General features: G+C 49.5%; 1 protein-coding gene across 1 annotated transcript in view; it reads right to left on the reverse strand.

The window, feature by feature from the left end:
- LOC100592793 (ryanodine receptor 1) overlaps nt 1-7993 on the reverse strand; it is a 137751-nt gene extending 129758 nt beyond the window's left edge. The window contains exons 1-2 of the mRNA XM_030822220.1: nt 7805-7993; nt 1093-1212 (exon numbers count right to left, since the gene is read on the reverse strand). Coding sequence (XP_030678080.1) covers nt 1093-1212; nt 7805-7849 — 165 coding nt within the window. The 5' untranslated portion in view covers nt 7850-7993. The remainder of the gene's footprint in view (nt 1-1092; nt 1213-7804) is intronic.
- Between the last annotated feature and the right edge of the window lie 5728 nt (nt 7994-13721).

Consider the following 13721-nt stretch of genomic DNA (forward strand, 5'->3'; position numbering starts at 1 on the left):
CCTCCTCCTACCTCCACCATCAGACAGTCCTCACTCCTGCCTTTTCCCTCAAACACCTCTGAACTCTGCTTCACAGACACAGGAGGGCGCCCAACCTTATACTCCCTCCTCAGTCCCCCACCGTCCAGCTCCTAAACTCAAGACTCTGCTCCTCAGACCCCACTGGCTCAGACTCTGAAACTTCCCCCACATCAGATTCCACATCCCCCTGTCTGCCAGCCCCTGCCCCTCCCCCAGGTCTCCTCCTTTCAGACCCCAGGCTCCTTCCACCTCTCAGCCCCCGATCTCCCCATTCAGCCCCCTGCCGGTGTCCCCTGACCCTCCAGGCCCCTTTGCCTTGGATCCAAGGCCCTCGGCCCCTCGATCCCCTGCCCTCTCAGACTCCAGCTGCCCCCACCCTCAGAATTCCCGGGCTTGTCAGTGATAGGACTTGGGGATCACCTTCCCTCAGACTCCACTATCTAAGACCCTCAAGCGCCCACCCCCATCAGATGCCCTACGCCCTCCGCATCTCAGGCCCTGTCCCATCCTCCCCCGCCCCCGCCGAGGGCCTCCTTCCCCCTAAAACACCCCATAATGATTCAGTCTTGTTACTTGAAAAAATTTTAAAAATAAAAAATAAAACACTGCAGACCCCTCCTCCTTGTGCTCCAGGTCCTTTGCCTCGTCCCTCCCCACCCCCCTCCCCACCCCCCACCCGTCCCTCAGTTTCCCTGCTCCTTCCTCCTGAGACCCCTGTTCCCCAACCAGCCCTTCTTCTGGACTCTCAGGCCACCTCCCCTTAAACCTGAGGCTTTCTGCCCACTCAGCCACCTGCCAAGGAACGTTCTGGATCAGCAGCCCCCGCCCTGGCCTATCACACCTCTGTGCACACAGGTATTCCCTCCAACACCCCAGAGCCCCTGCCCCTCCCTTCTCAGACCTCCACCCCTCCCCCACCTCAGGTGGCCCCCTCTTAGCCTTAGCCCCCCTCCTCACTTTCTCTCCTGTCATCACCTCCTTTCAGACTCCCAGAACTCTCTTCTTTGGACCCAAGATTCTCTGCCCCTTCAGACCCCCGTGTCCCCAGGCCCCTCTCCCTCCTGCACAGACCTGGGCGTTGCTGGTGGGCTCCAGGAAGCACAGGCGGTTGCCGAAGCCCTCGGCGGCCAGGCAGAGCTTGAGCTGCTCCTTGAGCACGGTGGCGCTGCACTGCAGGACCACCTCATCATCCTGCGGAACCGAGGGGCAGGGTCTCCAGGGGGGCCTGGCCCGGATACCACAGATACTGCAGACCACGGGCCCCTCCTCCCACCCCGGTCCTTATGAAAAAGACAGTGACTGACAAGATCCACCTGCCCAAGCCCTCTACTTGCTCCCGACAACTCCTTGAGATACAAGCCAGTGTCATCCCATTTATTTTATTATTTATTATTTATTTATTTATTTGAAACAGTCTCCATTGCCCAGGCTGGAGCGCAGTGTTGCAGTCTCAGCTCACTGCAGCCTCCACCTCCTGGGTTCAAGTGATGCTCCTTCCTCAGCCTCCCAAATAGCTGACATTACATGCGTGCACTACCACCCCTGGCTAATTTGTATATTTTTAGTAGAGACAAGGTTTCGCCATGTTGGCCAGGCTGCTCTTGAACTCCTGACCTCAAGTAATCATCCCATTTATTTTTATTTTTAGAGACAGGGTCTTGCTGTGTCACCCAGGCTGGAGTGAAGTGGTGTAAATTATAGCTCACTGCAACCTTGACCTCCTGGGCTCAAGCAATCCTGTTGCCTCAGCCTCCTGAGTAGCTGGGACTACAGGCATGAGTTGTTGTGCCTGGCCTATCCCCATTTTAAAATGGGGAAACTGAGGCTCAAAGTGGGTCACAGACGGACCAAGGCCACATAGTTGGTAACAGGAGGAGCTGGGATTTGAACCTGAGTCCAACTGGCTCCAGAGGCCTCCCAAGTGGGGTCTGCAAAGTGATCCACTGGAAGGTGGAAAAATGCTCAACTTAAATTGCTTTTTAAGCTCATCTTTCTCTAAATTCTCTCTTTTGCGTGTTGTTTTAATAATAGACTGCTATTTTCTCTTTATTTATAGACTGCTTTCTAATGGCACCTGAATGCAACGTGATAGCCCGGGCTGGATCCTGGAAGTACCATAAAGGACAGTATTGAGTCCGTGCGCAGTAGTTCCCACCTGTAATCCCAGCACTCTGGGAGGCCGAGGAGGTGGATCACTTGAGGTCAGGAGTTCAAGACCAGCCTGGCCAACATGGTGAAACCCCGTCTCTATGAAAAAATACAAAAATTAGCGGGGTGTGGTGGTGCATGCCTGTAGTTCCAGCTACTTGGGAGTCTGAGCCAGGAGAATCACTTGAACCCAGGAGGCAGAGGTTGCAGGGAGCTGAGATCGAGCCACTGCACTCCAGCCTGGGTGACAGAGTGAGACTCCATCTCAAAAACAAACAAAACCAAAAATAGCCGGGCACGGTGGCTCATGCCTGTAATCCTTTGGGAGGCCGAGGCGGGTGGATCACCTGAGGTCAGAAGTTCGAGACCAGCCTGAACAACATGGAGAAACCCTGTCTCTACTAAAAATACAAAATTACCCGGGCGTGGTGGCGTATGCCTGTAATCCCAGCTACTTGGGAGGCTGAGGCAGGAGAATCACTTGAGCCTGGGAGGTGGAGGCTGCAGTGAGCCAAGATCACGCCATTGCACTCCAGCCTGGGCAACAAGAGTGAAACTCCAGCCTGGGCAAAACTCCATCTCAAAAAAAAAAAAAACAAAACATAGCAATGGTATAGCCTGTATTTATTAAGCACTTTACTGGCTCCCAGGCCTTATGCTCTGTGCCTTACACTCATTTAACAGACCCTGGTTGAGCATCTGCCATGGGCCAGGTGCTGTTCTAGGCACTGAATATAGAGCAGTGAATAAAGTCAATGAAGATCAAGATCCCTGCCTTGGCTGGACGCAGTGGTTCACACCTGTAAATCTCAGCAGTTTGGGATGCTGAGGCAGAAGGATTACTTGAGCCCAGGAGTTTAAGACCAACCTGGGCAACATAATGAGACCCCCATCTCTACAAAAGTTAAAGATTAAAAATTAGCCGGGCATGGTGGTATACTCCTGTAGTCCCTGATACTCGGGAGGCTGAGGTGGGAGGACTGCCAAGCCCAGGATATCGAGGCTGCAGTGAGTCATGATCAAGCCCCATCTCCCTGGCGCCCCTGGACAGATTGAGACCATGTCTCAAAAGGAAAGAAAAAAAAAATCACGGCCCTCAGGGAGCTTAAATCCTCATGATGGAGACAGGGAATAAACAGGTGAATTAATAAGTAATGTTAATGTCAGTGATAGGTGTTATGGAAAAAATAACCCAGGCTGATGTAAGAGAGTGGCTTTTAGGATGGGGATGAGATCAGTGAGGGAGTGAAGCGACAGCCTCTCCAAGGAGGTGACATTTGAGTTGAGCCTTGTCCAAATAACAAGAAGGAATCAGGCCTGCTCATCTCTGGGGGAAGAGGAGGGACTCTGGGCCAAGGCCTCTGGCTGGTGGGTGCTGGGGATGTTGAGGAACAACACAGGAGATGAAGCAGGATGGTGGCCGCAGAGGGGAGGGGCAAACAGGGAGGAGATGAGGTCAGAGAGATACTTGCACGGACCCCTTGAAAAAAAAAATTTTTTTTTAAGAGACTGGGTCTCACTCTGTCTCCCGGAGTGGAGTGCAGTGGTACGATCATAGCTCACTGCAGCCTCGGACTCCTAGGCTGAGTGATCCTCTCCATTCAGCCTCCTGAGAAGCTATGACTGCAGGCTCATGCCACCACGCCCAGCTAATTTAAGATATATATATTTTTGTAGACACGGGGTCTTGCTCTGTTGCCCAGACTGGAGTGCACTGGCGAGATCACAGCTCACTGCAGCTTCCAACTCCTGGTTTCAAGTGATCTTCCCACTTCAGCCTCCTGAGTAGCTGGGACTACAGGTGCACACTGCCACGCCCAGCTAAAGTTTAACATTTTTTGTAAAGACAAGGTCTCCCTATGTTGCCCAAGCTGTTTTTGAACTCCAGGCCTCAAGCAATCCTCCTGCTTCAGCCTCCCAAAGCGAAGGGATTACAGGTGTGAGCCATGGGGTCTGGCTATTGTATATAATCTTGTCCCCATTTTCCAGATGAGAACACTGAGGCTCAGAGAGAAAAATAAAAATCACTTGCCCCAAATTAGGAAGCAGGCAAATGGCAAAGCCAGAATGCAAAGCAGAGACAGAGAGCCCAATCATTACCGCATTGATTCTCAAACTTTTCCTGAATTAGAATGAAGGCAGGCTGGGAGAGGTGGCTCATTCCTGTAATCCCAGCACTTTGGGAGGCCAAGGTGGGTGGATCACTTGAGGTCAGGAGTTCAAGACCAGCCTGGCCAACATGGTGAAACCCCATCTCTATTAAAAGTACAAAAATTAGCCAGGCATAGTGGTGCATGCCTGTAATCCCAGCTACTTGGGAGGCTGAGACAGGAGAATCACTTGAACCCAGGAGGCAGAGGTTGCAGTGAGCCGAGATTGTGCCATTGCACTCCAGCCTGGGCTACAGAGGAAGACTCCATCTTAAAAAAAAAAAAAAAAAAAAAAAAAAGGAAGCGGAGGGTTCTGGTTAAAAATGTAGCTTCCCTGCTGGCCCAGTGCCCCCCCACCGTCAAGAGCCTGATTTGGGGTCAGCAGGGAATGCGTACTGTTTACCAGACCCCAGGAGCTTCTAACTTGGGCCAGGGTTTGAGAAACCCCAGCCTGGGTAAGGGTAGAGGTCACCACCCACCAAAGGGAAGTGAAATCAGTTTGGGGGGGCTGTGGCCATCACGCTTAACCAAATGAAGCAAAATGGAGCAAGAATAGAAAATAACAGCGTGCCCATCATGCTTCAGGGGCCATCTACATTGTATGAGACTTGTTTCAGTTAAAAATAGGTACAAGTGAATGGTCACAGGCCCTGTGTTGTCCATAATAGTAAAAATTGGAGACAACTCAAATGTCTATCAGCAGGTGAACTGATAAACACACCACAGTATAGTCACACAATGGAATAATATTCAGCAACAAAAAGCAACGAACTCAATACATGCTACATGGATGAATGTCAAAAATATTACGCTGAGTGAAAGAAGAAAGGCCAGGTATGGTGGCTCATGCCTGTAATCCCAAAACTTTGGGAGGCCAAGGCTGGAGGATTTCTTGAGCCCAGGAGTTCGAGACCAGCCTGGGCAATATAGTGAGACCTCACCTCTACAGAAAATTTTACAAATTAGCCAAGCATGGTGCTATGCACATGTAGTCCCAGCTACTCGGGAGGCTGAGGTGGGAGGATCACTGGAGCCTGGGAAGTGGAGGTTGCATTGAACCAACCATTGAACAACTGTACTCCAGCCTGGGCAACAGATTGAGACACTGTCTAAAACAGAAAAAAAAAAAAAAAAAAAAAAGCCCGGGCGCGTGGCTCATGCCTGTAATCCCAGCACCTTGGGAGGCCAAGATGGGTGGATCACCTGAGGTCAGGAGTTCGAGACCAGCCTGGCCAACAAGGTGAAACCCCATCTCTACTAAAAATACAAAAAATTTAGCTGGGCTTGGTGGCAGGCACCTGTAATCCCAGCTACTCAGGAGGCTGAGGCAGGAGAATCGCTTGAACGCAGGAGGCAGAAGTTGCAGTGAGCTGTGATCACGCCATTGCACTCCAGTCTGGGCAACAAGAGTGAAACTCTGTCTCAAAAACAAACAAACAAACAAACAAACAAAAACAAAAACAAAAACAAAACAACTCATTGAACACATAAAATGGGTAAAATTTATTGTAGGTCAATTACACCTCAATAAAGTTGGTTTTTAATCATGTCTATGCGTGTGTGAATGTACTGAGTTGTAAGACAGAATGTTTCTTATGGGCGGGATGTGGTCCAAAAGGTTTTTTGTTCTGAGATGGAGTCTCGCCCTGTCACCCAGGCTGGAGTGGGCAGTGGCACAATCTCGGCTCACTGCAACCTCTGCCTCCCAGGTTCAAGCAATCCTCCCACTTCAGCCTCCCGAGTAGCTAGGATTACAGGCATGCACCACCACGCCTGGCTAACATTTTTTTGTATTTTTAATAGAGACAGGGTTTCACCATGTTGGCCAGGTTGGTCTCAAACTCCTGACCTCAAGTGATCCGCCCACCTTGGCCTCCCAAAGTGCTGGGATTACAGGCGTGAGCCACTGAGCCCAGCCTCCAGAACGTTTTGAGAAATCCACCATGACCTCAGTAACAATCAAAAAAACTGACCCAGTCTGGGGTGGAGAGATTCCATGGCCAAGCCTCCAGAACCCTAACACTGACTACTTTGGCAAGTCTGGGCCCAGTTTTTCTCTGGTGAAGGCAATGGGGCTGGGCACTAGGGGCATCCAGAGATGCCACTTCCTGGCCTTGGGTGAATGATTCTACCATTCGGGCCTTGGTTTCCCTCAAATCTCTCAGGGAGATAAAGATAGGACCCTACCTCAGAAGACAGGGCAGCGAGGATATAATTAGATGTCTCAGGAGGCAGAGGCCCAGGGCACAGGGCCTGGTTTAGAGCGACAGCTCAAGGCCAGTGGCCATGGCCATGGTCTTATTAGGGCTGGGCAGGGCCCAACCCGTGGTGTCTGCTGAGGGGCTGCGGCTTGGGAGAGAGTCTTGGCTGAAGCTAGGCCCCTTCCCAGCTGTCCCCATCCTTCACTACCAGCCCCAGCTGTTTGTTCCTTTCTCCCAGGAAACCGGACCCGGCTCGCCAGGGTCCTATTCTGGGGCAGGAATGCTGTGTCAGCATTTCCTGCGTGGCTGCAGGGCCCCAGGGGAGGGGCGGGGCTAGCGTCTGGTCAGCAGACCTAACCCAGAGGAGAGGACGTCCCCTCCCATATTTACGACCCCACACCCTTCGGAGCCACTGGGAGGGGAAGGTGGGAAGGACAGGGAGATGGCAGCCCCTCCTCCCTCTCGTCCCCTCCCCATCCCCTGCCCAGGCCCCAGAAAAGCGGGCTATTCTGGGAGGGACACCTGTTGTTCCAATTCCCATCCCTGCCCCCAGCTGGGGCTCACATGCAGGGAGTGACCCAGCTAGAGAGACAGCAAAAATCAGAGGGCCTTAAGCTAAGAAACAGAGACAGGGAGACTGAGATGGAGGAAGAGACAGAGACATGGAGACACTCAAAGAGACAGATGGGGAGAGACACCACCCAGAGACCCTGCAAGACCATTAGCAGCCATTGGGAGCAGCCCTCCTGCCCAAAACGAAGAAGGAAAGAAAGACCCAGAACCCAAGAGATCCCTCCCCGACGAGACCCTCAAGGGCTAGGAGTTGGAAGCAGCTGTGTCCTCCAGCCCACCCCAGCTCCCTTCTCAAGAATTTAAATAGGTCAGAGTCTGGAGCAAAAAGAGAATTAGGGCTAAGGGGGGGGGGGGGGTACGGCTAAATCAGGCCCAGGAATTAGAACCACCTTCCCCAAGTGCCTGCTTCCAGGATGGTGTGAGGGTGTGCTCCCTCAGGGGTCCTTCTTGTGGGGGACAAATCGCTAAAGTCAGAAGAGAGGGCAACCGAAGATCCCTCTCCCATTCTGGAGTCCCCAATGCCACTAATTCTCTGTAATGAGAAAGGTGAAGGAGACTAAAAGACAGAGTGACAGTCACTCAAAGTGACACAGGAAGAGACCTCGAGTCTCAGAGACCACCAGCAAGCCGGACAGGGACATTCAGAGACAGACAGACCCTCAGAGAGCCCCAAGAGATAGCCCCACAGACCCCAAACCCAGAGATACGCACCGTCCGCAGGAACTGGACCTCGTCTTCGCCTTCTGCGTCACCCATGATGTCGAGGTCCGAGGGCCAGGGTCTGAGGTCAGGGAACACAGGGAGAGGGCTGCGGGCTGGGCGGGAGGGCTGGGGGCGGGCTGGGGTCGGAGACCTCTGGGGACGCCAGAGGCACCCGCGAGGTAGATGGAACTGCGAGGAGTACACGCGTGCTGGACAGAGATAGGAGGAAGGCCCCGCCCCCGGGCCCCATTGGACCAGGACTCCCCGGCCACGCCCCTTCGCCGGAGCCCTGCCCACACGCCCCAAATCTTGGCTGGAGGTTTGCTTGGCCGCGGGAGGTGGGGTGGGAGAGGGAGTATCTAAAAGGTACCTGCGCTCTCTCCCCACCACGGTAAGTAACGTGCCATCATTCTCCCATTTCACAGAGGGCAGACTGAGGCTCTGAGTATGGAAGCCCTTGCAAGATATCACGCAGCAGAGCAGGGATGTGCACCAGATCTCCTGACTTTAAAAAGCACCAAACACAGTGATTAAGAACAAGGACTCCGGCCGGGTGTGGTGGCTCACCCCTGTAATCTCAGCACTTTGGGACGGCGAGGTGGGTGGATCACTTGAGGTCAGGAGTTCGAGACCAGCCTGGCCAACATGGTGAAACCCCGTCTCTACTAAAAGTATAAAAGTTAGCCAGGCGTGGTGACACACGCTTATAATCCCAGCCACTTGGGAAACTGAGGCAGGAGAATTGCTTGAACTCTGGAGGCAGAAGCTGCAGTGAGCCGAGATTGAGCCACCGCACTCCAGCCTGGGCGAGACTTCGTCTTGAAAAAAAAAAAAAAAAGAACAAAGACTCCGACTCCGAGCCAGATAATCTGAATCCCATCCAGCCTTGCCACTCACTCCATTGAGTTACATGGATAAGCCACTTAGCTTCTCTGTGCCTCGGTTTCCCCATCCAGTAAGGGGAATATTAATAGTACCGACCTCAAGTGGTTGTTGGGAGAGTTAAATGATATAATTAATTAAATGAGATAAAACTTAAAACAGTGCTAGTGCCTGGTTAATGTAATGTAAGTGTTGCTATTATTATTATTATTTTATTTATTTATTTATTTATTTATTTATTTATTTTGAGACGGAGTCTCGCTCTTGTTGCCCAGACTGGAGTGCAGTGGCAAGATCTCGGCTCACTGCAACCTCCACCTCCCAGGTTCAAACGATTCTCCTGCTCAGCCTCCTAAGTAGCTGGGATTACAGGCACCTGCCAACACACCCGGCTAATTTTTGTATTTTTAGTAGAGACAGGGGTTCACCATGTTGGCCAGGCTGGTCTCGAACTCCTGACCTCAAGATTCGCCTGCCTCAGCCTCCCAAAGTGCTGGGATTACAGGTGTAAACCACCACGTCCAGCCCTATTAAAATTATTATTAGGCCAGACACGGTGGCTCATGCCTGTAATCCCAGCACGTTGGGAGGCCAAGGCAGACAGATCACTTGAAGCCAGGAATTTGAGACCAGCTTGGCCAATATGGTGAAACCCTGACTCTACTAAAAACACAGAAATTAGCTGGGCATGGTGTCACACAACTGTAATCCCAGCTACTCGGGAGGCTGAGGCACAAGAATCATTTGAGCCCAGGAGGCAGAGGTTGTAGTGAGCTGAAATCGTACCACTACACTCCAGCCCAGGTGACAGAGCAAGGCTCCATCTCCAAAAAAAAAAAAAAAAAATTATTTTTATTAACATGTAGTGGTATACAGTAAGTTATATAAAACAATATCCCATAGTTAAACAAAATTAGATAGAAACCATTTTTCAAGGTATAGCAGGTCTGGGTGTTCCGTAATTAAGTACTGATGTTAATACAACTGCAATAAATAGCACAAAAGTTTGTGTCATATTACGGAATTATATAATTTGACGTTATATAATGTATAATTATATAATTATATATTTAGGCTAATATAATTATACAGTACAATACAATTCTATTATACATTACCTAACACATAGTTGTATATTAAATATTGTTTTTCCCTAAAACTTTATGTAAATGTAAAATGATTCTATGTCATTGAGCATTATATCATAAGATATTAATAGTGTTTCTTATTTTTGTCAGTCATCATTATGTGTTTTAAGACCTACCCCTGTTGCTCTGTGGACACCTGGTATGTGACAGTGGTGGCTTTGCAGGATTCTCTGGTGACTGATTCCTTCTGTTTATCCACCTACCCCTACTGGGAGCGGACACCCAGGCTGCCTCCAGCTCCCCCGAAATAATGCTGGAGTGAACATCTGTGTATTGGTCCCCCAGGAAGCTGAGGGAGAATGTTTTGTCGTGCACACCCAGAAGCTAATTGCTGGGTGACAGATCCATGCGCACAGTTTGTGTAAGTAGTGCCAGGTAGCCCTCAGAATGGCTACTCACTATCAGTGCATGAGGGTCCCTGGGTCCCCATATCCCTAACCCCCATGTGGCATTTCCAACTTAACTAATTTTTGCCAGATTTATATAAGATGACTTGCTGTTTTTTAATTTATTTTCTCTATTTTATTTTTAGAGATGAGATCTCACTTTGTTGCCCAGGCTGGGGTGCAGTGGAACAATTATGGTTCACTGCTGCCCAGAACTCCTGGGCTCAAGGGATCCTCCCACCTCAACCTCCCGAGCAGCTGGGACAACAGGCTTGGGCCACGACACCCAACTAACTTTTACATTTTTTATAGAGATGGGGTCTTGCTATATTGCCCAGGCTGGTATTGAACTGCTGGGCTCAAGTGATCCTCCTACCTTGGCTTCCCACAGTGTTAGGATTACAGGCAAGAGCCACCACGCCTGGCCTCGCTGTCATTTTAATTTCCACTTCCCTGATGAGTTACCAGCAATTTCTAGCATCTTCTCAGGTGCCTATCAGAGTTTTGGGTTTCTTTGTTATCTGCTCATTGCAATCCCTGCTCACTTTTTTTGTTTGTTTGTTTGTTTTTTGAGACAGAGTCTCGCTCTGTCGCCCAGGCTGGAGTTCACTGGCGCCATCTTGGCTCACTGCAACCTCCGCCTCCCGGGTTCAAGCAATTCTCCTGCCTCAGCACCCCTGGGACTACAGGTGCATGCTGCCACACCCAGCTAATTTCTTTTGTATTTTAGTAGGATGGGGTTTCACTGTGTTGCCCAGGCTGGTCTCCAACTCCTGAGCTCAGCCAATCTGCCTGCCTTGGCCTCCCAAAGTGCTAGGACTGCAGGCGTGAGCCACGTGACCAGCCTAATTTTTGTATTTTTAGTAGAGATGGGGTTTCGCCATGTTGGCCAGGGTGGTCTCAAACTCCTGACCTCAGGTAATCTACCCACCTTGGTCTCCCAAAGTGCTGAGATTATAGGCATGTAATCTTACATTACAGGCACAGGAGCCACTGAGCCTGGCCATTTTTCTATTGTGGTTGCTGTCTTTTTTGCTTGCTAATTTTCAGCTGTTCCTTCTATATTCTTTTTTTTTTTTTTTTTTTTTTTAGATGGAGTCCCATTCTGTCTCCCAGGCTGGCGTGCAGTGGCTCAATCCCAGCTCACTGCAACGTCCACCTCCTGGGTTCAACTGATTCTCATGCCTCAGCTTCTCAAGTAGCTGGGATGACAGAGCAATACCCACCATGCTGATTTTTATATTTTTAATAGAGACGGGGTTTTGCCATGTTGGCCAGGTTAGCCTCGAACTCCTGATCTCAAGTGATCCGCCCACCTCAGCCTCTCAAAGTGCTGGGATTACAGGCATTAGCTACCGCACCCGGCCTATATTCTAGATATTAATTTCTCATTGATTTTTAAATATTGCAAACACCTTTTCCCCTTCTGACATTGGTCCCATGGTATCTTCGTTAAAAGAAAATCTGCCTGTAATCTCAACACTTTGGGAGGTCTAGGTGAAAGGATCCCTTGAGCCCAGGAGTTTGAGACCAGCCTGGGCAACATAGCAAGACCCCATCTTTAAAATTTAAAAGAGAAAGAAAGAACAACAACAACAAAAGAAGAAAATCTGTATTTGCATGTTATCATGTGCATCATTTTTCTGCCTTATGAGTTTCTGTGGTTTGATTCAGAAGTCCCTTCCTTTGTGGTCATCAGCACTGGTATTGTGGGTATTCTTGGCCAGCCCAAGGACTAAGGCTGCCTGTGTACAGTAGAAACAAGTGCCAGGATTCCTGACCTCCTCCCTGAGGCTTTTCTGGGTCCCCAGGGCCTGGAGACACTGCCACACTACAAAGTCTCTGCTCAGCCAGGATTGTTAAGTCACATTCAAGATGCAGGTGCTACAGGAGATGGGCTGAGAGAGAGTCAGACAGCACACCATGGGGCTGGGGGGAGAGAGGGTGAAACGGGCAGGAAGAGAGAGTCTGAAGCTATGGTAACGTCGCGTTATGGAAAAACTAAAGAGAGTGGGTTCAGTGACTGTCTAAATGTTCTGGCATGGAAAAAATATACATCCACGGTGCCTTCTTCTAGTGAAAAAAGAAAAGTGGAAAAATATACTCCTGAGAGAACGGTTTCAATGAATTGGCTAACATGCTATGTTTGGCAGAATCACAGTAACTACTATGACCCATTTATTCCACTCCTGGGTACTGCCCTACCATATGGTACACTCTATGTTCACCAAAAGTCAGATGCTCAAATAGTCACAGCAGTCCCAACCTGGAAACAACTCAGATGTCCATCACAGGAAAATTGATCAATAAATCATGGAGGCTGGGGACAGTGGTTCATGCCTGGAGAGTCAGCACTTTGGTGGCATAGGAGGGACGATTGCTTGAGCCTAGGAGTTTGAGATCAGCCTAGGCAACAAAGTGAGACCCTGTTTCTACAGGAAAATAACAATAAAAAAAAAAATTAGCAGGGCACAGTGGTGTGCACTTGTAGTCCTACCCACTCAGGAGGCTAAGGTGGGAAGATTGCTTAAGCCCAGGTGTCTGAGGCTGCAGTGAGCTAGGATCTCGCCACTGCACTCCAACCTTGGTGAAAGAGCGAGACCCTGCTGTGGAGTCTTAATTAAGAAAAAAGAGTCAGGTTGGCAGGACCAAAGAAAAATTTAAAAAAAAACAACAGATAAGCTATAAGTTTGTCTTTTTTTATAGTCTAGGACATATAGTCCTCTTGTATAGATAACTCACTTAACTTAAAATGTTTTAGTGTCTAGTTATTACCAGACTCTAGACTGATTAAAAATAGAACTTAGTGCAGTGACTCACGCCTGTAACCCCAGCACTTTGGGAGTCTGAGGCGGGTGGGTTGCTTGAGACCAAGAGTTCAAGACCAGCCTGGCCAATATGGCAAAACCCCGTCTCTACAAAAAATACAAAAATTAGCTGGGCATGGTGGCACACACCTGTGATCCCAGATACTGGGGAGGCTGAGGCAGGAGAATCCCTTCAATCGAGGAGGTTGCAGTGAGCTGAGATCGCGCCACTGCACTCCAGCCTGGGTGACAGAGCAAGACTCTGTCTCAAAAAAATAAAAGCATGCCACCAGCCCACTTAGTCACTATCCACAACACCTATCTCTAAATAAATAAAAATATATATATATAAGTCATGGAATTGTCACATAATGAAAGACTACATGGAATTATTATTATTATTATTATTATTATTATTATTATTATTATTATTTTGAGACAGAGTCTCACTCTGTTGCCCAAGCTGAAGTGCAGTGGTGTGATCTCGGCTCACTACAACCTCCTCCTCCCGGGTTCAAGTGATTCTCCTGCCTCAGCCCCCCAAAGTGCTGGGATTACAGGCGTGAGCCACCGCGCCCGGCCAAAAAAAGGAATAAATTATAACCAAATCTGATAATATGGAAGAACTGCAAAGACAAGACGTGGAGAGAAAGAACCCAGATTCAATACAGGAGTCCATTTTTATCCAGCTCAAAATGAGACA

The sequence above is a fragment of the Nomascus leucogenys genome, chromosome 11, assembly GCF_006542625.1.
Source record: "Nomascus leucogenys isolate Asia chromosome 11, Asia_NLE_v1, whole genome shotgun sequence".
Classification (NCBI taxonomy): domain Eukaryota; kingdom Metazoa; phylum Chordata; class Mammalia; order Primates; family Hylobatidae; genus Nomascus; species Nomascus leucogenys.